We start from the raw sequence: 26551 nt of genomic DNA on the forward strand, positions 1-26551 counted from the left end.
CATGGGTTTCAACGCCATTTGCAGGTATCGCCCGCCCCGGGGTACCGCTGGCTTCTGACTTTTCTGCCTGGTCCCTGTTGCGTGCTCTCGCTTTATCGAACCTGTGGGCTCGGCCAGCCTGGAATTGTCAGCCTCTTGTCTCCTGGCGATCCCTCTTCGTAGCGAGCCCTGCAAACAAATGCCATGTTCGTTTGGCTAATAAGCCATGACTAAAAGTACTATTTATTATTTTATTGTGAGAGAAAAATAGTGTTCGTTGACTAAAAAAGTACGGCTTATAAGCCAAACGAACATGACGAAAGTCATGCGCGGATGCGAATAGGAGGAGGTGGCATCTCGTGGGGTTTGGAGGAGCGAGAGCTACCAGCGTCCCGCGCCCCCGATGCTCGTGCGAAGACTGCGAACAAAACTGTATCTAAAAAACCGGGCCAGATCGCGTTTCGCCAAGGCAAAATGTGGGAGCGGAAGTCGATTCCTCCCCGTTGCCCCTGCCGCGATCCAGGCCTACCGCGAGTGCCCTGAAACCGCTGCTCATTTTGCCTAGGCGAAATGACCATTGAGCCTCACCGACGCTCCCTCTTTCGCCGCTACCGTCGGCGATGCTGTTTTCGCCGTGGCGAAAACATGGGACTGACTCCTTACTTCCCTCTCTCTCATGATCTAACTCGATCCGTTAGCTCATACTCGTGAAATGGCAACTCGGTTTTCCCGTCATCAGTCAGCGGCGGACTGCGATTTTTTTTTAATTTTAACACTTTTTGGAAACTAATTTTAAATCTAACACGGTCGTTTTTTTAAAACTAACACTTTTGGCCATGCCTATTTCCCTGGAGCGGCCAAATGCCTGTGTCGCGCCATGCATGGTGACGCGGCAGCTCGCTAACGTGGTGACGATCGGAATCGCGACCGTTGACGTGGCAGGGCCTGCCGTGCCACCTATCTTGGAGCGGCAGTGCCGCGCCACGGCGCATGGCACGGCGATACTTGGATGGTTTACCGCCTCCACTGTGCCTCGTGCTTGGAACTGCGCCACTCACCGTGGCCATGCGCCCATCCACCTATTGCGGCCACTACCGAGACCTGTACCGCGTTTCAGATGTATGCTTCATGTGTTTTCCCTTTCAACGGCCGCCCATATTAACCACCGTAATGACTGGTCTTCAATTCTCCCTTACACGCCTCTCACATTAATTATACCTGAATCAATCGATCACAAGCACTCGTGGACTCATGGTGTTGCTCCTAAACAACTCATAGGATATATACGTACGCACTCATCGTGGAAGTTCATCAGATGCTTTTGACTTATGGCCTCCTCCTCCCTATCTATCTTTTTAGCTCCATAGAATAGATAGAAATGCAACTATAAAGCTACGATCCTGGATTCCTGGTGGATGATCTTCAGGTTGTGGGGATATATAATATGTTCCTCAATTGTTATTCGGTGCTCATCTATTGTGTAGTATCTTGGGACGCCAGGAAAGCTAATCATGACGGCAGTGCTGCCGCGACGTATATAAAAAGAATATGAAGCAAATAAATGAAGTCCGTGCGCAATTTCTCAAGCTGCCACATAACATTTTCATTGTTTGACATAACATAACCAAATAACCCGCAAGTTTTAGACGCCAATATTCGTTTGACCTAACAAACTAAGACTCAGGAGTGTAAGGATCCCTCGGACGTCTCTGTCTCTTCGGATTTGTTGGCAACACATTGAGAGTGTAGCCAACGTCGGTATGGTCGCGTCGATGGTGCGTACGGCTCGTACCCTGCAAGTATATGATACGCACGATTACTTATAATTCTTTATGATCGTTAGTTCATGGAGCATACGTATTTAAAGAAACTACCTTTGTTAGTACCTGTGAGGCTCCTTGGGTACCAAGCGGGGCACCACCTAGCTGAGACATGCCGATCTCATCCTGCGCCCAATCGTCTCACTGGCCGTGCTGTCTGTGGAAGCCCGGGGGGTCGTCGTCGTTGTCATCGTCGTCGTCATCGTCCTCGGTTGTAGGGTCCTTCCTAGCTCTATGATGTGGTGTACGCACCGTGAAAGTGGCACCTGTCATCGACTAAGAAGAGCCGGCTGGTGTCCTCAAAGAGGCTAAAGACGTGCCACCCGACCGTGCTGGGAGTGGCGGTTCCTCATAAGGAGTGTCCATGCAGCTCAGCTTTTGAGCTAGCTTCCTACAGCTCTTCTTCACCTTCTACATAAATAGACGTTAAAGTTAGTGCATTTCCCAAACACATACACTAAAGAAACATTTTCGGAACGGACAAGTTTATGTTTACCTCCACAAAAGCCGCGAGAACGCCTGGCCCCTGCCCTCTAGATTCGTGAAGCCGAAACGCTGCTTCGTTGGACATCCTTGACAATTGTGTCGTCTAGGTACAGAAACGCGGTTGGACAATTTTAGTACACATACTTAATACCAAAAGGATAACAAATTATACCATTCAAGTATCTTACCACATATCTTTGAAGCGGGGCTCTCTGTAGCTGTGTGTCCTCCCTAGTGGTAACGTCGTACATATCTTTGATGACATCTTCCTCCGAGTCCTCGTCAATCGCCTCCTCAGTGTATGGGGGCTTGATATGTGTCCTCATAGACCTATGAAGCCACCGCAGGTACTCGTCGAAGGTGTGCTGGTCATGTGGAGGACCCACATGGACCAGCTGTCGTACCCTGTTCTGCCATAAATGGATGTGCGCGCTGTGTGTCACGCGTCAATCTTTGGTCTTGTACCTCTTCCTGTGGTCATACCTGCAACAAAATGATGTTAGTTGTACCACACACATCTCTAAATTGTAGCTTTGTTATTAATCGATAACAAACCCATGCAATCCTTGGTTGGTGGAGTAAAGCAGTGGTGCGTAGCCTGTCATTCTTCCAAACTGTCTGTAGACCCTGATGGGCAAGTGAATCTCGACCACATGGAAGAAAATAGGAGGGACGTCATAGCGATACTCGTCTGACTCGTCCCTAGTGATAGGACTGAGATAGTACTAGAGCTCCGGAGCATCCCAAGGACACCAATGCACCTGAAATTTCCTAATTGAGTTAGGTTGTGATATAGTGTAGATCAAACAAGACACAGGTATGATAGTAAAGAGAGCATAACCTGGTGCTGTGTCAGGACATCGAGACCGTCCGTGTACTCCCTGTACTTGCGCCTCGCATTCCCTCTAACTAACTCTGATTCCGTCCAGATAAACAGACTTGTAGGGAGTGTATCCTACCCGTTCCATTGCTGCATTAAACATGATAATGAATTAGCCATTAATAAACTCATCATACGTAACCATATCAAAGAATATAATGAACCGAAGTACTTACCGGTAAACCAGTACTAAGTGGCCTCCCAACGGGCCATCGTTCCCAACATCAAACCTGGAGTAGGTATGAGCAACCTCCAAGGTTCGTATACCCTGAGGTGCGACGGCAGGCAACGCATAGCTATCGATACGTCCATGCCAGGACTGCGCTGCCCTAGCTGTACGCCGCTGTGTTCTCCTATGGCTGGCGTAGTATGTCAAGGAAGATCAAGCTGATGGTGTTGCCCGTGGCGTCTAGGAAGAGGAAAGCACCAAGAAAGTGCCAGAGCCACACTCGAGCGAACTTGTTGATCTGAGCCTCCTCAGCCTGTGGGTCCAAGTAATCAAAGCGCTCTGTGATCCAGGACGACGAAACACCGGAAGTTTTCTTGAAATTTACCAAAGAACATGAGACCCGATGGCTGTAGGAAAGTAATGCAAGTATTAAAAAGGCGTCAATTTCTCACTTATTTTTCTTGGCAGCCTCATCATCCGATGGAAGAAAGCCAGTAAACTGAGCCACCAGCTCCCTCCAGTGATCGTTGTCAACTATCCCTGTCACTGGAAGTCCCCCCAACCGAAGGCCAAAAATAGCCTTCATGTCCTGCATGGTCAAGGTCATCTCGCCACAAGGTAGATGGAACGTGTGGGTCTCAGGCCTCCACTTATTATAAGAATAGAACGACTATTTGTTGCCTCAAATTTGTCACAAGAAAGTTTACGTACAAAGAATACACTCGCACCTATCTACAGCTGCAGTAAGTAGTGCTGGGTCAAGGGGCGGAAGACCATGGTTGACAACACGGACAAGCTCGAGGAAGCCAACACGCCATATGTATGGCACATAACGCTCGTCCCACTGGTGCGTCCTGGTGTGCGTGCGGGGCCTCAAAGTAGGCAAGACCACCTCTGTGTCGTTGTTACTCAAGATGTGTGCTCGGTGCTGGTCGTCGTACTCCACCTCAAGAATGGGATACAATAGGTGCTGCGTGGGAGGGGCCATCCTGTTACAAATTGATAAACAAAGCGTTAGAGTATTCAAATTAACAAAATTCAAATTAACATTATATAGCATTGCATAATTTAAACTACTTGTTATGCAATATGAAAGCACATGTATATATTCAAAGTAAAATTAATAAACACATCACACACTAGTAACATAAACAACTTCACTAGGAATATAAGCATTTGACAAAACTTCATGAAGTCATCAAAATCAACGTATCACGCACTAGTAAGTACCGACATTTGTAAACTAGTATCTATACCCAAAATCCCTAACTAAATAACTAACTATAAACTAAATAATAAATACCTAATCAATCCCTAAACCCAAAATCCTGACCTCAAACCTAAAAACTACCTACGTAAATCACAAACAAATTCACTAACCTAACTATCCTAAATCACTAACTATCATAAATCAATAACAATCATAAAACCCCAACTATCCTATATTACTAATTATCCTAAATCACTAATTATCCTAAAACAATAATAATCAAAATAACATGAAATCGAGAGGGAGGTACCTTAGGAGCGGGAGGCCTTGACGTGCTGGCATTCATGGCGTGGCCGATGCGGGCGCTGCGCGACGGAAGTGGCTGGGCGGAGCCGGCGCAGGCATGGGCGGGCGATTGGTGGCGGGCGGGCGCGGCCGCGTGCGGGCGCTGCGCGGCGACGGGGGGCGTGCGGCTGGCGGCGTGCGGGCGGGCAGGGGTGCGTGTGGGCGGGGGCTCGCTCGTGATATTTATTCGGCTCTGCCGCACCACGGATTAGGGCGCGGCAGTGCTGCGCCAAGATCGGTGGCGCGGCAGGCCCTGCCCCATCAGCGGTCAGCGATTCCGGTCGCCGCCACGTCAGCCCTCTGCCGCGTCACCATTCATGGCGTGGCACAGACATTTAGCCGCGCTAGGGCAATAGGCGCATCCAAAAGTGTTAGTTTAAAAAAACCGACCGTGTTAAATTTAAAATTAGTTTTCAAAAAGTGTTAAAATTAAAAAAAAATCCAAACTGCAGGGCCCCCAAAAGTCTCGGGCTGCCCCACAACATTTAAGTTATTCATTTTTCTATGTATTTAACATTTGTTATTTACATTTTTTTGTATTTTAATCTTCTTCTTTGTTATTCTAATTTAATTCATTAGTTTAATAATTTACCTTTTACTTTGTTATTTCCTAATTTTAATGTTATATATGTTATGTTCACATAGTATACCTGTGAGTTTGATATTTTTTTATGTTCATGTAGTATACCTGTAGTGTTCTACCATGTTCACGTAGTATATATGTGATGTTCTATAATGTATTTTATGTATTCTATTGGTATCCATGTGTTGTTTTTTTAATTTTCTGCTATTACATGGTCTTTTATTTTTATTCTTTTTGTTTTCCTTGTCCTTTGTTATATCTTTTATTATTTTTTTTCTATTTGTGTTATGTTATTATTTATCTATTTCTATATATGTTATAGCTCTTGTTATTCATCTTTTCATGGATATTATAATACCACTCACTACTGGATTCAGGTTCTTTGCTGAGTGCCTGAGGCACTCGGCAAAGGCTAAATTGCACTCGGCAAAGAATACATGGCAAAAAATTGATTGGCAAAGTCCTCTTTGCCGAGTGTCTTTTGTCGGGCACTCGGCAAAGGCTTTGCCGAGAGCCCCGGGGGCACTCGACAAAGAAAAGCGACCGTCACGACGCCGGCCCCGTTGACGGTCGCTTTGCCGAGTGCCAACCCTGCAGACACTCGGCAAAGATTTTTTATTTTTTTTAAAAAAATTCTTTGCCGAGTGCCCTCTATCCGTCCCTTGGCAAAGGTGTTTTATTTTTTTTCTAAAAATTCTTTGTCGAGTGCCCCCTGGCTGGCGCTCGGCAAAGTTTGAATTTTTTTAAAAAAAAACCCCGAGCGCACTCTGGCCGGCACTCGGCAAAGTTTGAATTTTTTTTAAAAAAATTCTTTGTCGAGTACCATGGTCATGGCACTCGACAAAGCTGGAAAAATGGTTTTTCGAGCGCCCATTTTTCTAGCTTTGCCGAGTGCTGTGACCATGGCACTCGGCAACGGGGTCCTTTGCCGAGTGCAACACTCGACAAAGTGACCCAAAACGGTAATTTTTTTTTACATTCCATCATGACAAATAAATTCATACAAACATATATCACATATATATCTCATCCATCACATATATATCTCATTCATCCACACATCCATCCGCACATATCACATCCATCACAATATATATCATATATATAATAATAAGTGCTCAAGTCCTCCTCCAGCTCCTCATGCGGCGTGGGAGGAGACGGCCCCCTCCTGTGGCTGGCGGTCCTCCTCCTCCTCCTATCCGATCCCTCCGCTGCCCCTCCACCTCCTCCTGCAGCCGGCGTGGTCTTTGGTAAATCGAGTTCACGGACCTATGACGGTCGCCCGCCATCTTTGTTCAATCACCTGCAATAAAAAAGAAAAACAAGACGTAATTAGAAATAGGTGCAAAAATGAACAAAATATAATTACAAAAAACATAGTAATACATGCATTAGAAATATATGCAAAAATGAACAAAACAAAATTACAAAAAATATAGTATTACATGTATTAGAAATAATCTTCATGATTGAGATTAGTTGGATCATAGGTCTCGTCATCACTATCAACATTGTCCAACGCATCAACACTATCCGAAGAAGGAATGTTGTCTTCATTATCATTGCCTAAACATAATCGCTCAAGCATTTGTATGTCCTTCAAATTTTGTACCTCATCTCCAGCGTCCTCGTCATCATCCCTTTCATTGTCTACTTTCATTCCTATCTTTTCGGTTAAGTCTATGTCAAACCTCCCTTGTAGCCCCTCTTCTTGATAGAACTCTCCATCATATGTGCTTAGGTTGAAGTTGTAATCTTCATCATTTAGGACAGGTAGTTTACCATGTGGCGATACCTTATGCACAATAGACCAACCCTTAAGATGCTCGGCGTCTTTGCACGCGTATGATGTATAATAAACCTGGACGGCCTGTTGAGCCATAATGTAGACATATTTTCCTGGATAGATGGAATCCTGTCGAATCTCGACTAGCCTGATGAGGACATCACTTCTTTAGAGGTACCCGCTGATCCTTCAACCGTCATGAAAGGTCCAATGACCCAGGCTCGAAAGCGACAACTCAGTTTAGAGGTGAGCTCGTTCTTAAGCGATACTTTTCATACTTTTGAGAATAGACTACTACCTAATGATGTTATCTTGCTTAGGAACTTTGGAGAGGGTCATGAAGGACTTAGAGGAAGTGGTGGAGGTGATGATGACTAGCAAGGACGTCCAACACAAGCCGGAGGCCCAGTCCAACAAGAATTCAAGTTTGCCTCGGCCTCCAGGACCAGTCTGCCTTAAACTGGTCACATAGGACGCATCTGGACTCTGTTTTCGATGATCCACATATGGATGGAAAGCTAATTTGATAAGGAAGCCAATCCAAGTAGTTTCACATCAAAAGCTATTCGGAATCAATGGGAATCGTTGAAACAAATCAGCGTCCAGAATCTGCCAAGGTGCTACGACACCGTCTTTTGGTCCGTTGGACCATGTATCGAGTTTGGGCCCATTAGGGGCGCGTCCAGGGGTCTTGCACGACCCTAGAGTCTATATAAACAGCCGCCGCCCCTCCATTAGGGTTTGGGTTTTGCTTAGATTATTCTGTCAAGAACAGTTTCACCGTTCATCGGTTTGTGAGACCCCAACTTTGTGAGATAATCTTTCATCTGCAATTTGGTTGTGTTCTTTCTTGTTCTTGCTTGTGTTCTTCATTGCGTAGGCAAGGATTAGCCTTCTTGGTGAGGTCAACCTGGTCCATGACTTGGTTGATAACCAGAGGAGCTATGGTGCTAAGATTGTAGGGTTTGATCTTTCGATCTGAAGCCGGATCGGTGTGTTATTCTCTGCCACAACGATAGTTACCATCACCTGATGGAAGATTGGGATCCGCGTCTCTAGTAAGTGGTAATCAGAGCTAAGGTATACCATTAGGTTCACTTTTATTCCCTAGTTTTGAGTGTTTCGCATTCGTCCCATAGTCCAGTGTCATACTCGTTTTTCCTGTCCTAGAACCTTCCGCGCCATAGCCTTTGCATATTTCAGTTTCAGAGTCCGCCGTGTTGAGTTTGTGTCTTGGTCGAGGTCTTGTTGCTAGTTAGGTCATGTTAGAGTCCAGTTCGTATGTTTTCCCCTATCATTTCCATCAAATCTTTGCTGTTGTGACCAGTTTTGTGCACATTGTTCCTGTTTTGTCCTCTAATTCGGAGCCAATTATTAAAACTGGTCTAGTTTTCACATACGGACTCTGATTTCGACGTTACATATATTAAAATCGATCAGAAAAAAATTTTAGATTGGTCAAAAAGTGGTCACAAGATCCTCTTTTCGTGGTCACAAGGTTTTTGTCGATTTTGAGCAAGTTTTCTGAAAATTCCACAGGCCACGTCTTACACTTGTTTGAGCTCATATTTTCTGTGCTTACTTCTTTTGTGCTCCTAAGTAAAGGAAAAATATCAAAAAAATAAAATAAAAAAGTTGAAATTTCCCAAAAAAAAACAACGATAGCCAAAAAATAGAAAAAAAGAGGGGCAAAAGAGAAACAATATCTAGAGGAGCACATAGAGAAGACCAAAGTGAGCTGTGTTTGTGTGTGTTGTCTAGTTCCTTGTTTGTGTTGCTGTTTCCATCCACTATACTTGTTTTTCACACACCTGTCACCTTGCTATCCAACATACTTGCTTGTTTGTTACACATCTGGTACTTGGAGTATTTTAGACCCGCAACGAGAACAAATACTTTGGACTATAATTCAGCATTACTTTCTGTTACTGACTTATGTGCCAGATATACATATTACTCTTTGTTTGCCTTCCAAGCTCCACAAATTCTTCAGATCAGTATAGAAAAAGAGCCTTGCAATCTCGGTACCACTACCTCACAGGTATCATGAACCAGCCACCGGTTGTACCTCCCACTGCTTGCGTTGGTAAGAACTTTGTAAGAGCTTGGTAAGACGTTTCCACTTGCTGTGAAAAGTGACACCACTACAACCACGTAGTCATTTGGTAGGGATAACTTTCATCGTTTGTTCCTATTTTTGTGTTTACAATGGCAGGAGGTGATCAGATTGAAGATAACAATCCTAAGGGTTTCAACGAGTGTGTCAGCCAAGAGCAACTACAAGCTGTTGTAGAGGATGTCCAAAAAAGGATGAATGAGGCCATCACTGATGCACTCATTGAACTCAACATTGGCAATAGCATGGAGAGATTGGACAAACGAATTTCCACGCTAACCGATAAGGTTACTGAGTTGGAAACCTTTGTGGCAGGCAACAACGACGTCTCCGGCAGCAACACCGATGGTCAAGACACGGTGTATGATGCCAATGGGAACATAGGTCGAGTAGCTTTTCGACAAGAGAGATTACGACAACGTCTTCGCCACAACACGACAGGTATGGGTAGTGTCCACCACTACCACCGTCAAGGTAATAATCACTATTTGCCCGATGATCCTTATGCTAAAATTAAGTTCACAATACCATCTTTTTTGGGCCATTATGATGCTGAGGGATATCTTGATTGGGAGATGATGATAGAACAAAAGTTTAGTGCCCACCTTGTACCTGAGCAGCATAGAGTTAGACAAGCTACTAGTGAGTTTAAGGATTTTGCCATTATTTTGTGGAATGGCCTAGCTACACAGAATGCTTTACCTGGTACATGGGAAGAACTTAAGGTAGCTATGCGTGATCATTTTGTTCCTCCTTCTTATCATAGAGACTTGCGTAAGAAATTGATGCATTTAGAACAAGGAGATAAATCTGTACAGGATTACTATGGTGAGCTCCAAAAGGGATTGATGCGCTGTAGTGTTGTGGAGGGAAACGAAGATGCCATTTGTTGTTTTTATTCGGGTTTGAGGCGTGAGATTCAGGACATTGTTGATTATAAAGAATTTAACACTGTCAACCAGTTGTTTCAGCTTGCTATGCTTGCAAAAAAGGAATTGCAGGGACGTGAACAGTAGGGCAAGAGCAAGGTTAGCACCAGCACATACATGCCACGCTCAGCACCATCTTCGGGGCTGACCAAGCCAACCACTTTTTGGGCACCTCCACCAGCGAGCAAGCGACCAGCAACCTCTGGAGTTTCCGCTACACCAAAGGCACCTCCCGCACGACCTTCAGATTCAGGTAAAAATTCTTTGCAGGTGCCTACCAAGAGTTCCTCATCCGTTGCATCGATGGGATGCACTTCGGGTATTCAGTGCCACCGCTGCCATGGCATTGGCCATGTGCAGAAGGATTGCCCAAGTCAGTGGGCATATATTGCTACAGAAGATGGTTACATCAGCACCTTTGACATTGAGGATGAAGAACACCAAGATGCAGATGAGGAGGATGGCGAAGTCCTTGGTGAGGCCACGGCGGCCTATATTAGCATCATTGTACAGCGGGTGCTCAGCTCACAAGTCCAGCAACCTAAGAAGCTACAACGCCATAACTTGTTCTAGATTTTCTTCGTCATCAGCGACCGTCGCGCATGTGTCATTATTGATGGAGGTAGCTGCAACAATTTGGTGAGTTCTGATTTGGTCAAGAAGCTTGGCTTGACCACACGCCCACACCCATGTCCATACCATATTCAGTGGCTAAATGACTCAGGTAAAGCAAAGGTAACACAAACTTGTAGAGTTTCATTTTCCATTGGTTCTTATGCTGATTTTGTTGATTGTGATGTGGTACCTATGCAAGCTTGTTCACTCTTATTGGGTCGTCCTTGGGAACATGATAATGATGCTACACACCATGGTAGAAGTAATAAATACACTTTTGTGCATAAAGGAAAGAAAATTACTTTGGTACCTTTGACCCCTGCTCAAATTGTACAAGCTGATAGGGAACGTGCTGCTAGTTTGAATGATGTCCAATCTAAAAATCAGCAAGTTGCTAATTCTATTTTCCCACCTAAAAAGGATAAGTCTACATCTATTTCTAAGGCTGAGGAGATTAAATTGAAGGGTGGGGTTATGCTTGCAACAAAATGTGACTTTGCTGAAATTTCTGATGATGATATTTGCTATGCTTTGGTTTGCAAACGAGCTATGTTTTCGCTTGATGATATTGTTAGCTCGGTGCCTCCTGCTATCACTAACCTTTTGTAGGAGTATGAGGACATTTTTCCAGCTGAGATACCCCTGGGGCTGCCACCTATGAGAGGGATAGAGCATCAAATCGATTTAATTTCGGGAGCAACCTTGCCCAACTGTGCTGCTTATCGAACCAATCCTGAGGAGACTAAAGAAATTCAGCAACAAGTCCAAGACCTTTTGGACCATGGGTATGTATGTGAAAGCCTTAGTCCTTGTGCCATTCCTGTACTTTTGGTTCCTAAGAAAGATGGAAGTTGGCGTATGTGTGTTGATTGTAGAGCCATCAATAATATTACTATTCGGTATTGTCATTCTATTCCTAGGCTAGACGACATGCTTGATGAGTTGTATGGTTCTATAATTTTCACTAAGATTGACTTGCGAAGTGGCTACCACCAAATTAGAATGAAACTTGGAGATGAATGGAAAACCGCGTTTAAAACCAAATTCGGGTTGTATGAGTGGTTAGTAATGCCTTTTGGTTTGACAAATGCACTTAGCACTTTCATGCGCTTAATGAATGAGGTTTTAAGAGATTTTATTAGACATTTTGTGGTAGTTTACTTTGATAATATATTGATTTACAACAAGTCTTTTAATGAACATATGAATCACTTACGTGCTATTTTTAATGCTTTACGTGATGCATGTCTATTTGGTAACCTTGAGAAGTGCATCTTTTGCACGGATCGAGTTTCTTTTCTTGGCTATGTTGTAACTCCATAGGGAATTGAGGTGGACGAGATGAAAAGTGAAGCCATAAAGAGCTAGCTAGTTCCCCAAACCGTCACACAGGTGAGGAGTTTTCTTGGTCTTGCAGGATTCTATCGCCGCTTTGTCAAAAATTTCAGCACCATTGCTGCCCCATTGCATGAGTTGACGAAGAAAGGGGTGGTGTTTCATTGGAGAGAGGTACAAGAGGAGTCCTTTGACACTTTGAAGGACAAGCTCACACACGCACCATTGCTGCAACTTCCAAATTTTGGTAAGACTTTTGAGCTAGAATGTGATGCTAGTGGAGTTGGCATTGGTGGTGTTTTGATGCAAGATGGTAAACCTGTTGCTTACTTTAGTGAAAAATTGCATGGTCCTATTCTTAATTATTCCACGTATGATAAAGAATTATATGCACTTGTTCGTTCTTTAGAGACGTGGAATCATTATTTGTGGCCTAAAGAATTTGTTATTCATTCTGATTATGAATCGCTTAAGTATCTTCGCTCTCAAAATAATCTGAATCATAGGCATGCTAAATGGGTTGAATTTATTGAATCTTTTCCTTATATTATCAAACATAAGAAAGGGAAGGATAATGTGATTGCTGATGCTTTGTCTAAAAGATATACATTGCTGTCCCAACTTGATTGTTGGATTTTTGGTCTTCAATTAATAAAAGAACAATATGCGCTTGATCCTGATTTTAAGGATGTGTTGCTTAATTGTAGAGAGGGACGTACATGGAATAAGTTTATGATCAATGATGGGTTTTTATTTAGAGCTAACCGCATATGCATTCCAGTTGGTTCCGTTCGTCTTTTGTTGTTGCAGGAGGCACATGGAGGCGGATTGATGGAACATTTTAGTGCCAAGAAGATGGAGGAGGTGCTATCCACACACTTCTTTTGGCCTAGGATGAGGCATGATGTGGAGCGGTACGTGGCTCGGTGCACCACATGTCAAAAAGCTAAGTCATGGTTGAACCCACATCGTTTGTATATGCCTCTTCCTGTTCCTTCTACTCCTTGGGCTGATATATCTATAGACTTTGTATTGGGTTTGCCAAGGACTAAGAGGGGGAGGGATAGTATTTTTGTGGTGGTTGATCATTTTTCTAAGATGGCATATTTTATTCCTTGTCATAAGAGCGACGATACTGTTCATATTGCTGACCTTTTCTTTCAAGAAATTGTTCGCTTACATGGTATGCCTTCTACTATTGTTTCAGATCGTGACGCAAAATTCTTGAGTCATTTTGGCACACGTTGTGGAATAAATTGGGGACCAAGCTGTTGTTTTCTACAACATGTCTTCCCCAAACTGATGGGCAAACTGAGGTTGTGAATCGAACATTGTCCACCATGTCGAGAGCCATTTTGAAGCACAATTTGAAGATGTGGGAAGAGTGTTTGCCACATGTGGAGTTTGCATATAACAGGGCGGAACATTCCACCACCAAGGTAAGTCCTTTTCAGTTAGTGTATGGTTTTAACCCCCGTGCTCCTATTGATCTTTTGCCTTTACCTACCACTGAGAGAATACATAGTGATGCTAGAGAGCGTGCTGATTTTATTCGTAAGTTGCACGAAACAACTAAAGTAAATATTGAAAGAATGAATGAAAAGTATAGAATTACTGGTAGTAAAGGTAGAAAAGAGATTAAACTTGAACTGGGTGATTTGGTTTGGTTACATTTGAGAAAAGATAGATTTCCTAAGCTGCGTAAGTCTAAATTAATGCCAAGAGCAGCTGGTCCTTATAAGATCATTGAGAAAATAAATGATAATGCCTACAAACTTGAATTGCCACCCGAGTTCAGGGTTAGTCCCACCTTTAACATTGTAGATTTGAAACCTTATTTGGGAGAAGAAGATGAGCTTGAGTCGATGTCGACTCCAATTCAAGAGGGGGAGGATGATGAGGACATCACTTCTTTAGAGGTACCCGCTGATCCTCCAACCGTCATGCAAGGTCCAATGACCCGGGCTCGAAAGCGACAACTCAATTTAGAGGTGAGCTCGTTTTTAAACGATACTTTTCATACTTTTGAGAATAGACTACTACCTAATGATGTTATCTTGCTTAGGAACATTGGAGAGGGTCATGAAGGACTTAGAGGAAGTGGTGGAGGTGATGATGACCAGCAAGGACGTCCAACACAAGCCAGAGGCCTAGTCCAACAAGAATTCGAGTCTGCCTCGGCCTCCAGGACTAGTCTGCCTTAAACTAGTCACCCAGGATGCATCTAGACTACGTTTTCGATGATCCACATATGGATGGAAAGCTAATTTGATAAGGAAGCCAATCCATGTGGTTTCATGTCAAAATCTGTTCGGAATCAACGGGAATCGTCGAAACAAGTTAGCGTCCAGAATCTGCTAGGGTGCTACGACACCGTCTTTTGATCCGTTAGACCATGTATCGAGTTTGGGCCCATTAGGGGCGCGTCCAGGGGTCTTGCATGACCCTAGAGTCTTCATAAACAGCCGCCGTGCCTCCATTAGGGTTTGGGTTTTGCTTAGATTATTCTGTCAAGAACAGTTTCGTCGTTCATCGGTTTGTGAGACCCCAACTTCGTGAGATAATCTTTCATCTGCAATTTGGTTGTGTTCTTTCTTGTTCTTGCTTGTGTTCTTTGTTGCGCTGGCAAGGATTAGCCTTCTTGGCGAGGTCAACTGGTCCATGACTTGGTTGATAACCAGAGGAGCTATGGTGCTAAGATTGTAGGGTTCGATCTTTCGATCTAAAGGCGGATCGATGTGTCATTCTCTGCCACAACGATAGTTAGCATCACCTGACGGAAGATCGGGATCCCCGTCTCCATTATAGCCCAAGCTTAGGGGTCTATCTCGTTACTCCAGGATGAAACCAGTAGCATTTAAATATGGCAGGAGTAAGAGGTTTGGAACCATAGAATGATAGTTCATAGATTTCTTCAATTCTTCCATAATAGTCGAGTTCATCAGTGTTGGGCATAACAACTCCGTTGTTTGTGGTTTTTTTATTGGGCCAACTCTGCTCATAGCTTGCTGTGTGAAAACGATATCCATTCACGTCATCACTGGTAAATGACTTGACCCTAATGGCACAACCATTTGCAACCTGTCTCAGCTCATCACTTATAGGCGCATCAGTTTGGGCTTTTTGTTTGAACCAACAAATGAAATCAGGGCTCTCTAGTCCCACACCCTATGAAAGAAGGGTATCATTTTCTTATGGGGTAGGTTGCCTTGATCCATGCTAGGATTGACAAAGAAATTTCCTATACCAATGAGAAACAAGGGGGTTGGACGAAGAAACAAGGACATATGGCGAAATGAAACAAGTTCATTCAGAACTTACCCAATGAACGGCTGCACCTCGACAAGGTTGGTCAACACATATAGCATGATACTACACCACTCTTCATTTTTCAATTGCTTAGTGGTCGATGCACTTGCGCTTCCGAGTTGCCCTTGAAAAAGGCTGAGGTTCGATTCATTTTTGCTAGCATTGTAACGAGGGGGTGGATTATAAACGCTAGGAAGGTTCTCAATGTAGTATTTCTCTGTGAAGTTCGACACCTCCTCTAGAATGTATGCCTCTGCAATAGAAGCCTCAATTTTGGCTTTATTTCTACATTTTTTTGCGAAGAGTCTTCAGACATCTCTCGATTGGATAGCACCAACGGTCCTACATGGGCCCCCCATCTGTGCCTCATATGGGAGGTGCACAATCAAATGTCGCATTAGCAAGAAGCAGTAGGGTGGAAAGATCTTCTCCAACTTACAGAGCAACACAGGTGCCGCTTTTTCCAAGTCATCAATGATGGTCCAAGAGAGCTCCTTGGCACAAAGCTGGCAGAATAAGTAGCTCAACTCTGTTAGCACTTACCAGACATGCTCTAGGACATAGCCTCGAACCATCGTCGGAAGAAGCTGCTCAATCCATATGTGGTAGTCATGACTCTTCATCCCATTGACTCGCAGAGTGCCTAAGTTCACCCCTCTTTAGATTCGTTGCAAACCCATCAGGGAATATTAGCGTCTAGATCCATTCAAGTACTTCCCTCCTTTGGTCCTTTTTCAAGACGAAATCGGCCTTAGGCCTTCTCTAGGTCTTGCCACGACTAGGAGGCTGCATCTCTTGATTTGGTCTATCACACAACGTTGCTAGGTCCACTCTTGCCTTAGGGTTGTCCTTAGACTTTTCAATGTCCATGAGTGTTGCCCAAAGTGCCTAGGCGACATTCTTTTTAGTGTGCATTACATCAATGTTATGTGGTAGAAGAAGGTTATCGAAATAGGAGAGCCTCGTCATGCCCGAGATATGAGTCCACATATGTTGCTCACCATATCCCACAAAACCACCTTCTTCATTGGGCACGAGAGCATCTATCTGAGCATGAACCTCAGCACCAGTCATCATCCATGGTGTAGGGTTTGTCACTTTGACACCTTTCATAAAGTTCTTGATGTCTTGTCTGAATGGATGGTCAAGAGGTAGGAATTGATGATGTCTATCGAACGATGAATACTTGCCACCCTTCTGCAACCAAATGAACCTCACACCTTCCCTGCGTATTGGGCATGGGAACTTCCCATGAACACACCAGGCGCAGAATATCCCATATGCTAGGAAGTCCTACAGAGAGTAGTGGTACCAAACATGCATTTTGAAGGTTGTCTTTGTAGCTCGATCGTATGTCCATACCTCTTCGTCCCAAGCATGGACCAATTCATCAAACACGGGCTCCATGAACACAACCATATTACTCCCTGGGTGTCCAGGAATTATTAACGACAAGAATACATTATGTCATTGAAAGGAGACACCGGGGGGGGGGAGATGAAGGGGGATAACGAAGACAGGCCAACATGTATATGGGGCAGCCATCATTCCATAAGGATTGAACCCATCTGTTGCCAGCGCAACACGTACATTACGAGCCTCATCTGCTTTGTCACAATGTTTGTCATTAAAGCGAATCCAAGCTTCACCATCGGATGGATGTACTATCTTGTCAGGATTGTACCATTTGCCATTTTTGTGCCATGTCATCTGTTTCACGGATTCCTCGGTCATGTATAGCCGTTGGATCCTCGGTAGGAATGGAAGGTACCGTAGGATTTTCATGAGGATCATAAGTTGCCTCTTCTAGCCATCATCAAAGTCTACCTCTAGGTACCTAGAGGATTTACACTTTGGACAGAACTTTGCATGCTCGTGTTCTTTCCTAAATAGGCGCACCTCTTCGGACAAGCATGTATCTGCTCATACGGTATCTTAAGTGCACGAAGGAGTTTCTATGACTCGTACATGCTCTTTGGCAGAATGTGGCCCTCTAGAAGCAGGGTGCCAATCACGGCCAACATCTTATCGAAGCCTTCTCGACTCAAGTTTAACTCAGACTTCAACCCCATTAAGCGTCCAATGGCATCCAGTTGAGGCACCATTGACCGATCGTGAAGGGGTTTCTGTGCCGAGTCCATCATGTCATAGAACGCCTGTGAGGCTGCCTCCATCTCCTCCTTCTCACGTCCCTTATCGAACTATCCTTGGTGAAAGTCATCTAACATGTCTGCTACCCCAGCATCAGCATCAAAAGCCTCTACCCATGGTCTCACCACGTCCTCTCTCATACGATAGGCTTCACCATGGTGGACCCACTGGGTGTAGTCCGGCGTAAATCCATTCTTCATAAGATGTTTACCTATTTCCACCTTGTTTACCCTTCTCCTGTTTCCACATTTGCTGCAGGGACACAAAACTAGGCAATGTCCTTTAGCAGCCTTGCCAAATGCACTGTTCAAGAAAGCATCGGTCTTGTTCATCAATTCCGTGGTGTAATCACTCTGACTTCTCTAGCCCGTGTACATCCACTGATAGTCATCCATCCTCTAACATATGTATCAGCGAGTAATGTAACCATCAATTGCATCTACATGGTGTTTCTACTGTCTAATAGGTGAGGATAGGTCCTAATCCCACCCGCGGATGCATAGATGAGGTTAGTTTCCATGCTCTACTTCTATCCGAGATAGAATTTCGGTAGCACCTCCATGCTATTCTCCAGATACACAACCTGCCAAAGAAGAGTGCCTATCAGGAGAACAACAGGGAGGTGATGCTGAAACTCTATCTCGGACCAGAGCAGACCATGGAAACTAACCCATCTACACATCCGTGGGCTATCCAAAAAACGTGGACAATCCGAAACAGATACGGTCATAGATATGCAAAGATCTGTATACCTCCAACCGTATCTCTTTCGAACCGGAGACGTCTAACTAGGTTATGCGATCTACGACCATGATATGGAAAGAGGGGTTAAACCTAGGGTGGCGACAGAGTCAGGCTAGCGGGACCATGGCGGGTCGGTGTAGTGGCGAGGCGACACGGTGTAGGTAGACCGGCACGACGACGGGAACTCCGACTCAGCTCCGACGGGCTCTTCTCTACAAAAATGGAACAAAATACTGTCATTTTAAAAAAATTCGGCAGAACCTCCCCTGCACGGTGAGGTTTCCAAAAATTCGGCAGAACCTACTACCACTACTTCTAATACTACTACTACCACTAGCACTACTACTACAACTAATACTACTACAACTATCACTACCACAACAACAACAAGAGAGAGGGCATACCTGACGGGCGCCGGGGGTAGGGGCGGGCGGCGTCGGGGTCAGGGTCGAGGTCGCTAGAGTCGGGAATGGGGTCGGGCACGGGCGGCGTCAGGGCAGGCGGTCCACGGGGTGCGGCCGGGGCCAGGGCCGACTCCTACTCCTCATCCTCCTCCTCCTCCCCCTCCTCATCCTCCTCCTCCTCGCCTCCTCCTCGTCTCCTCCCCCTCCTCCTCCTCCTCCTCCCCTCCTCCACCCGCCGGCGTTGGTGGGCCGGCCTAGGTGAGCTAGCCACACTCGGCCACACGCGGGCGTGGGGGCGGGGGCTGGCGAGTGTGGGGTAGGCGCCGGCGCACGACGTAGGGAGAGGCTGCGGCGTGTGGCATGCGGCGCGGGGAAGGGCGGCGGCCCGGTGGCTGGTGGGCGCGGGGGCGGCCGTGGCCCCGGCGCACGGGGAGGGGAGGGCGGCGCGCGGCGTCGGCGGTGGCCCGGTGGCTGGCGGGCGCGGGGGCGGGCGCGGCGCGCGGGGAGGGGAGGGCGGCGCACGGCGTCGGCGGCGGGGAAGGGCTGCGGCGGGCGACGCGCGGCCCAGGGAAGGGCTGCGGCGGGCAGCGTCGGCGGCGGCCGAGGGGAGGGCGGCGCGCGGCACGGGGCTGTCTGTCTGTGTGACTGCCTGGCCGAATTCGCCTAAATGCCCCCACCCGCCCCTTTGCCGAGCGTCGGATCAGGGAGACACTTGTGACACATGTAGAGATGTCCTGGTTTGTAAGCATCGTACGTGACAACGTGTACGAAATCTTCTAAAATTTTTATCATGACCTCCACATGCGATATCACGACATCTCAACAAGTTTTATGATTTTCGGACTTCGTTTGTTTTTTTATAGAATTTAAAAACACTTCGCACGCAAGTTCGCGGTCATGTTTCGTGAACAAGATGTCCGAAATTTCAGGTCCGTTCCTGGATACGGCCTCACACTACACTCAGTAACCTGACTATTATTTTTTGAATCATTAAATTCTATTATTCGTACCACGTGGAGTTCAAATTTATATTTTAAAAAAAATTCAAGTAAACAAAATAAAGTAACTAAATATATCAAAAAGCCACAAAAATCTCCAAATTCTAACGAGGAGTTCCTGGTACTTTAAAAGGGTTGCACAAAAAATTTGGAGGCTAAAAACAAAAAAAACTTTGCTGAGCGCCGGGGCATAGCATTCGGCAAAGGGGGTCTTTGCCGAGTGCCAAGAATAAGGCGCTCGGCAATGAGGTTTTTTGAATTTTTTTTAGAAATTTTCTCTTTGCCGAGTGCCTTCACAGGGGCACTCGACAAAGGTATTTCAAAAAAAATGTAATTTTTTTAATTCCTCCATTTGCCGAGTGCCGAAGCTGTTAGGCACTCGGCAAAGACATTTCAAAAAAAATATTGAATCTTTGTCGAGCGCGTGTCAGGGGCACTCGACAAAGTATTTTTCAAGAAAAAAATCTTTGCCGAGTGCCTAAGAGCAGACACTCGGCAAAGAAGGACGTGGCCGAACACCGTTACGCGGGGTAGCCTATGCCGAGTGCCGCGCTTTTATCGAGAGCCTGGCACTCGGTAAAGAAGTCCTTTGCCGAGTGCCCTTTTTTGTCGAGTGCCCGGCACTCGACAAATAATTCTTTGTCGAGTGCAATTCTTTACCGGGTGCGGCACTCGATAAATAAGGTCTTTGCCGAGTGCCTGAGTTTTGACACTCGGCAAAGTAGTTTGCACTCGGCAAAGGCACTGTTTCCAGTAGTGACTCCCTAGAATATTTTTATCCTAAATATGAAACATTATTTTTTTTTGAACTTAGAACATTTGTCAAATGAAGGCAGAACATCTTATCTTGAGATCTAGAACATTTTGTCAAATGATGTAATGCTCTATCTCAATAAAACACCGAGCGCCCGCCGCCCAGCCATGGACGAGATATGGTTCATCCCAGGAGATCTCTCGTCAGAGTTGTTCTTGACGTCGCCGGCATGTACGGACGGATCAAGAACCCTGGCAACGCCATGGAATAGTGCGAACTGCAAAGCCAAACCAATCCCCACGTGGATGTTGGTCGTCTTGAGCTCAGGCGGCCGGCATCATCGGATGGTGGTGCGGCATGCAGGCGTCGAACACACCAGCTCCTCTTTCAGAGGCACTGCTGGGACAAGTGTTACGACATGGCGCCAAGAAGAGTTCCAACATGGAACAAGATCACAATGCAAGAAGCTGCTGCAGGCAACGTGGAAATCCATGCAGGTGTGACATGGCCGGACACGCACTCAGCTCACCAGTCGGACGCTTCGATTTCGTCGACGAGCGCAACGTGTCCTGCATCAGCGGGGTGGGGTCGCATGGACGATACAATAATGGGGACGCTGTCAGCGAATTTTTCTTCCGAAATATCAATCACATCGCCCCGTCCCTACCTCCTGGCCAGTGGCGGACACAGCCGTGGGGGTGGGGGTGGGAGTGGCGGGGCTCAAGCCCCTCTACCCATCCTGTGGAACCTTTATAAAATTTTAGACAAAATTCTATAGTGTAGAGAAAATTAAAATTTAAGATCGAGCAGCAGTGTTGTTTAGCTCCACCTAAAATATTTCATGGATCCACCGCTACTCGTAGCTCCCAAAGAAAACATCGTCGCTGTACTAGTGACCGCGCGCCGCTGATGTGCGATGCTCCAACAACCCACATGCAACCCCCGCCAGCAGCAACAGGGCACTACTGTACACACCACGCGATGAGAGAGAGAGAGAGGGAGAGGGAGAGATGGAAGGTGGGGGCGGACCTATGCATATGCCTGTCAGCCTGTGCTTGCTTGTGTTTAAAGTTTCCAAATACCTTACTCGGAAACTTTAAGCACAAGCAAGCACATGCTGATAGGCACATGCGAGGGTCCGCCAGTGCCTTGTTGCTGCTGTCCCAAAGCCGCAGAGAGCCCACAGCTACTGTTGCCCGTGTTGTTGCTTGTGACCGTGGCCCGGCCGAAGGAGATGAACTGATCGGCCGGTGCAGCCCAGCCAGAGACCGTGCTGACATGCATGCATGGAGGTGCTCGTGCGATACCGTTTGTGGGTGCTGTGTCAGCGTCGCGGCCCCCCCCCCCCCCCCCCCCCCCCCCCCCCGCCGGAAGGGGATGGGCTGACGGGCAGGAAGGGCAGCTTTATTTGTTGGATAATGCTGCGAAGCGGGCATCCGAGCAGCCGGACGCTCTTTGGTGGGCCGCGACATCAAGCTCAGCAATATCGCACCTTTGTTCCTCAAAAAGAGAAAAAAAAAATTTGCTCACCTCCTCATTCCTATCCACTCGTTTCCTATCGCTCCTATTCGTTCACGTCGCCGCCTTCGAGCCGTGAGGCCGAGCGTCTTCTCCCGCATCAGCTTCCACGAAGACGGCGCCAACCCTTCCGGCGCCAAGCGCAGAAGCAAGGGCCTCCGACAAGCCCCCCGCGCACTCCTCTTCCTCCTCTAAGAAGAGCGCCGCGGCAGAGGGCGGCGATGGCCACCGCCACCACCAGCAGAACCACTGTGAGGCTGCGGCAGCAGAGGAGGAGAAGCGTAGGCCTACCGCCACCGCTGCGGGCGACCACTATGGCAGCGCGAACGAAGAGGAGAGCGAGGAAGAGGAGCAGGCACTTCAAGCGATGGCCGTCCTCGTCCTCCCGGTGCGAGCGCGAGCAGGGAGGCGCGACCGTTGCTCCTGCTGGCTCGGGCTCGCGGCCACCTTCGAGGCACAACGCTCGGGCCGCTGGCCTTGCTAGCATGTTGCAAGCATTTATTTTAAGTGTTTCAAATGTTTCAGAGATATGTTGCAAGTGTTTCATACGAATGTTACAAAAGTAAATCGGGATGCTGCACATGTTGCAATGGTTGTATACTTATGTTGCAATCTCTTGTTCTTAATGGTTCATCTATTTTTTCCAATATATGTTACAAGTGTATTTATCTGGATGTTGCATATGTTTTCATACATATGATGCAAGCGTTTTACCTAGATGTTGCGTATATTTACAATATTTTCAAGTATTTTTCAGGTGTTTTTGCAAGTGTTTCAGATGTATGTTTCAAATGTTTCATTTATTTTCAGACGTATATTGCAATTATTGCATATGGATGTTTTAAAACTAGATCTGGTGTTGTATTTCCATCCTCGCCTTTCTGCTGTCTCGCCTCGTTGTCAGGTGCGGGAAGCGAGCGTAGGTGGAGACAGGCGCTATGTGCTTGCGGGCGGGTGCAGCAGACGAGACGTGGGCGGGCAGACGCGGGAAGCAGGGCGTGGGGGCAGCGACACAGGCGTCTGGGCGCTAGCCGCGTCGTTATTTGTTCCGACATGCGACATCTTGTGGTGCAAGATGATGTATTGCACGAGGACCACCGTCTTGCCGATCTCGACGCCCGGTAAGGCATTCTTCGTTTGAATCATGGGGATTAAGATGAGGAATTGGAAGGTGACTCGTAGGGAATTTAACCTCGATCTCCTCCCAGAAAACGAGGGGTGCACACCCGATGCCCATCGTCTTAAAAAAACAAATTAGTTAATTTACGAGCCCATTTTTTTTTACAGGTTGACCATGACTTGAAAATGTCGATGGAATTCTATCTGGAGGATGCTGGACGTGTATTCTGCGTGCATGATGATGATGCATGGTGCGCGCGCTGCGGAACCCGTCGTTCTAGCATCACGCTCGCATCGTTATCCATCGGATAAACTAGCAGAACTTGCGTACATAATCGGTTTTGATCTATGCATGCCTGCTGCCGAAAGGACAATGTTGATTTACTTCTTTCTAGTGCACGTACGTACGTGGACAAGCTTTGCTAGCTTCTCATCCCTGAAACGTGCTTGCACGTGAAGAAGACTTGTGCAAATACTAGTTTCCTGTGTTGTTCTTTGCTGGGAGATGTTGATCTGATGTGCATAAAGCAATCAGGCTATATGGTTGCTTGCCACAGTTGATCCATTCATTTTTTGTGTTGCATTTAATTAAGTTATCTCTTGTATAGAAATTATTGTAGAAACTATTGATTAGTAAGGATAGTTTCTCTGCATATTAATTACTCTCTTTCTCTTTGGAACTGCATCAAAAAACTACTCATTGGAACTGCCCTTAGGTGACACAGTTGGCTCGTATGTGGTGGGGGCAGGACGGGGCATGGCCCGTTGGGGTATCCAATGATAATACTAAACAGCGGTTGTAGCTGTCACAATAGAGGTAGCGGCTTTCTACACCAACCGTAGAGAACTAAATTTAGTAAGCTGGAACTTAGCGGCTGCTATTTGAGTTAGCGGCCGTACGTGCTATAAGAGTCCGCAATTCTTTGTGGCGTCCGCAATAACGTGGTATGGTATGCAGCAAATACCCTAGTCCACTATGACCCCCACTCAAGATACGCAGATGGTTTAAATGGCCATTAGACGGATGAAGTTGCTTCCTTTGACAATAACAATAATAACGAACGAAGGAAATGTGAACTATTTATTACTCTTATAATCCATTTCTTTATAAACTTGTACTCTGATATATCTAATGTGCAGAACCTATGTTTTTTCTTAATCTACTTCTTTGAGTATCATTAATTGAAGTCTATTTATACACGTTATTCATGACATGTATGCTTAAATTTATATATAATTATCATACGCCACTGTAGGAGCTTAGCATTCATAATAGCACCTGCTATCCGGATCCGCTAGCTCGACACCGATCCACTACCTCGACATCAATCGTTTTCAGATTGCGTACATTTCGCCTTACCGTGGAGGATTAATAATGAAATATATGGACTATGAATTGACCAATGGAAATGTCACAGGGAGGGACAACTTATACTCCATCCACCCAAAAAAAAAAACAATCCTCACTTTTCAGGATTCAAATGACTTAAAGTTTGACCAAAGTTATAAAAAAACTACTAAAATAAATACCATTAAATAAATTATGGAATATATTTTCGTAGTAAACCTAGTTGGAGATATAAATGTTAATAGCTTTCAATATAATTTAGTCAAATTTAAGGTAGTTTGATTTACACGAATCCCATAGTTGTTTTCATTCTAGAACAAGAGGAAGCAGGAAAGAAACACAGTTCTCGATTTGTTTTGGTCTGCAATGTTGTCAGTTTTCTTTTGCATTTTTCTGCACAAGTGGCCATTATAAATTTTGTCCACATGATCATGGCCCCAAGGGACTGGGAACCTTATCTTTTTCGTCGCTTTGTTCTTGTAATGTCCATTTTTGTCGATGTAGTCAGAGGCTAGCTCTGACTTTTTTTATTTTAAACAAAACATCTAGTAGTATTTTAATAATAGCATGTCTAGAACTAATTCTGAGAAACTAAGTATTTTCTTCATATCCGACGATACAACGTGATAAATAAATAAAGCTATGTCGTCCGTATTGAAGTAAATAAAGGGGTGTTTAAATTCAGGGACTAAAGTTTAGAGTATCACATCGGGTGTCACATTGAGTATTCGGATAGTAATAATAAAACAAATTACGCAAGTCCTCAGTAATCCGCGAGACAAATTTATTAAGCCTAATTAATCTATTATTAGCACATGTTTACTGCAGCACCACATTGTCAAATCATAGACTAATTAGGCTTAAAAATTTGTCTCACAAATTAGTCTCAATATGTGTATTTAGTTTTATAATTAGTCTATATTTAATACTCCATGCATGTGTCCAAATATTTGATGTGACAGGGGCTAAAGTTTAGGAGGGAAAAATAAACAACACGTAAATAGATACACTGACGCGTGCCTAAACACTTTCTATATATAGGATTGAGTCATGCTATTTTATCAGGCGTGTGATTAAAAGCTAGTCACGCCATCAAAAGAGGCATACCTTTTATAGAAATTGATGATAAAGGGGGAGTAATTGAGAGAAAGATATGACAACTGGGGATTTGGACATGGACAATGGACAAAGAGAGAGCAATATTAAGGAATTGTGAAGGATCAAAATTTTTGGACAAGAGAAGCACACAAGTAGGGGGGAGCAAGCTCATGAACTTTGATTGGTTGTATTTGATATGTGCATATTCATGTGCTTGCTTGCATTGCATGAGTTTTTAAATTTGATATGCATGCTTATGTGGTGTATGCTAGTTGTAGAATTTGATTCATGATATGATAACTAGCATGTATAGGATGGTAGCTAGACTTGTATTTCTACACGTGGTACTATAACCTTGTTTAGAATGTTGATCTCACGGGGTTTCTAGTGTATTTGTTGTCTAGCTACTCATGGTGCTAAGGATAGTGTTAAAAGTGCAACTCCGATTGGTCTCATGCTTCGAATGTTTATTCTTTACATCTTAGCACAATTGGTAGTAATTACTCTCCCATAATTCTAATCTATGTATAAGTGTGAGCTTCAAACCAAACACTCTAGCATATATTTAGGGGGAGCTAATACTACCAATTTGAGTTTGTGGTACTTGTCCAAAATCATTTACACATGGTAAAATTTCTTGGGCAAGCAACATGAATCCAAAAGAGCTTAATTTCTATATCTTTGTAGAGTTATCATTAATTACCAAAAAGAGGAGATTGAAAGGTCCTTGTTTGGTTTTGGTAATTGAGTGACAATCTAGGTGAACTAATATGTGGTTATGTGAGAATACACAAGAGATTAGTCCATAGGTGAATATGTAATGAAGGATTTCATTGCATATGAGACATGACATGG

General features: G+C 45.1%; 1 protein-coding gene across 1 annotated transcript; it reads right to left on the reverse strand.

Annotated features, from left to right (window-relative positions):
• Positions 1-18569: 18569 nt before the first annotated feature.
• LOC136506899 (uncharacterized) lies at positions 18570-19610 on the reverse strand. The gene is made up of 2 exons (XM_066501787.1): positions 19135-19610; positions 18570-18669 (listed from the first exon to the last, which is right to left on the reverse strand). Exons 1-2 carry the CDS (start codon positions 19608-19610, stop codon positions 18570-18572), a joined length of 576 nt encoding a protein of 191 aa, XP_066357884.1.
• Between the last annotated feature and the right edge of the window lie 6941 nt (positions 19611-26551).

Source organism: Miscanthus floridulus, chromosome 15, assembly GCF_019320115.1.
Source record: "Miscanthus floridulus cultivar M001 chromosome 15, ASM1932011v1, whole genome shotgun sequence".
In the NCBI taxonomy this organism is placed as follows: domain Eukaryota; kingdom Viridiplantae; phylum Streptophyta; class Magnoliopsida; order Poales; family Poaceae; genus Miscanthus; species Miscanthus floridulus.